Below are 1822 nucleotides of genomic sequence, written 5' to 3'. Positions count from 1 at the left end.
TTGAGTTTTATAAATATAATTTATTTAAATCTCAGTAGTACTTCAGACACATAGTAAATATTCGGTAAAAAATTTACAATTTATAATTGACTATTTACAGAAATGTAATGATATCTCTATTTAAAAATTTAGAAATCATGATCAAAAACAAGAAATTTCTGATTCATTCTAATAGAAAATACAATGAGAATTAATAGGAAATTTAGGATTTCCAAATAATCGAACCCAATCTTTTAAACAGGGATAGTAAAAAATACTGGTTTATGAGTATTTTAAGTATCAGGATTGGATATCACAGTCATACTAACACGCGACCAAAATATCTCAATGGCAAAATTTCGATTAAGAAAGAATATCTAATCATCTACGATGATATTATGCGTCCGAATATCAGAGTAAATTCACAACATAAGTAAAAACATTATTGAAAATCGTGTACATATCAATATTTGAGGTACTGATTCATGTTGATAATTGAAATATCTATTTACATGATGATAAAACATTGCGATATTTGAACAGGTGATAATTAGACGTATGGTAGTTTATTGTATGATAATTTGGCATGTGATAGATTCTCGTATGATATTATGACTGTGATATTTAGATAGGTAGTTGTGTTTCATTAGAATCAGAACCGCCATGTTCCCTGGATACCAACGTGAGGTTCAACATTTCTTCCAGGAAGCTTTTGTGCACCTCCTGAAGCACTGATTTGGCCATTTTTACCTTCATAGATATTATGCTGGTAGTCTAAATTCCAACTTGGACGACGTTCCGGGCCTTCCAAAGGTTTTGTGTGTTGGAAGACAATAGATCCTTGAGGTTCTGGGGAACGACTGTAGCGTGGAGGGTTCGATGGGAATTTAGGACGATTCTATCATTGAAATAACATATTTGTGTTATAATCATTAGAAGTAATTCAAAATACAGTGGACTCTTGATAACTTGAACATTGTTAAGTCAAAATTCTCAGTAACTCGAAAAAAATTTGTATTCCCTCTTAAATACGCGATATCTCAAATTATTTAGACTTTAAATCGAACTTAGTATCGTTTCCCTTCCAGTATCGATAAGACATATTTATACTCCATAACTCAAATTTTAAATGTGAAACTCTATAAGTCAAAATTAGTAAAATATAAAGACGTTTTTCTCCGAACTGTCCAAGCTTATAGCAATCAAATCTAAATTCCTATAGGAATGTTCAATGCTTCTTATATTCTTGTTTGTAATATATATTTTTTCTCTAAGGTATTTTCTTGCAATGTTTTTGACTGTTAATCAGTTTGTATCTACATATCATGAGTGCTAAACGAAAATTAACAACTTTAACTTTACAAGAAAAGTTCGATGTTATTAACGCTGTAAAAACTGGGATGAAAAAAAAAGACGTAGCAGCTCCAACCGGACTACCTGCCAGTGCTTTATCAACCATAATTAAAATAAATATGTTTTATATGACAGAAATCAATTGTTTTCTTAATTTTTGGTCTAATCTACTTGAAAATTTTGAACATCTTGTTAAGTCGAAAACTCGTTAACTCGAAGTTTTTATCACTTACCTTGAAGTTTGAGTTATCGAGAGTCTACTGTATTAATCGTACAATATTTTGTCCGATAATCGCAAGTTTATTACTTACTATGTATGGAGCAGGTTGATGACCATCCTTATTATGAATCCCAGGTTCACCTGAGACTATTGCCAAAGTAGCGACCAGCCAAATAAAAGTAACTTTCATCTTGAAAACTAAATTTACCGTTTTTACAATATTTTAAAAGTTTCGAACGTTTTGAGAAGTTAAAGAAGTGTGATTGAACC

The 1822-nt window shown here is 30.8% G+C and overlaps 1 protein-coding gene across 1 annotated transcript; it reads right to left on the bottom strand.

The window, feature by feature from the left end:
- Positions 1-1822, bottom strand: LOC106694007 (uncharacterized). The gene is made up of 2 exons (XM_014443848.2): positions 1644-1822; positions 1-877 (listed from the first exon to the last, which is right to left on the bottom strand). The coding sequence occupies exons 1-2, from the start codon at positions 1740-1742 to the stop codon at positions 632-634; spliced, it is 345 nt and encodes a 114-aa protein (XP_014299334.1). The 5' UTR covers positions 1743-1822; the 3' UTR covers positions 1-631.

Source organism: Microplitis demolitor, chromosome 6 (assembly GCF_026212275.2).
Source record: "Microplitis demolitor isolate Queensland-Clemson2020A chromosome 6, iyMicDemo2.1a, whole genome shotgun sequence".
Classification (NCBI taxonomy): domain Eukaryota; kingdom Metazoa; phylum Arthropoda; class Insecta; order Hymenoptera; family Braconidae; genus Microplitis; species Microplitis demolitor.
Note: the sequence above shows the minus strand (reverse complement) of the source record. Positions and strands in the feature narration are given on the sequence as shown.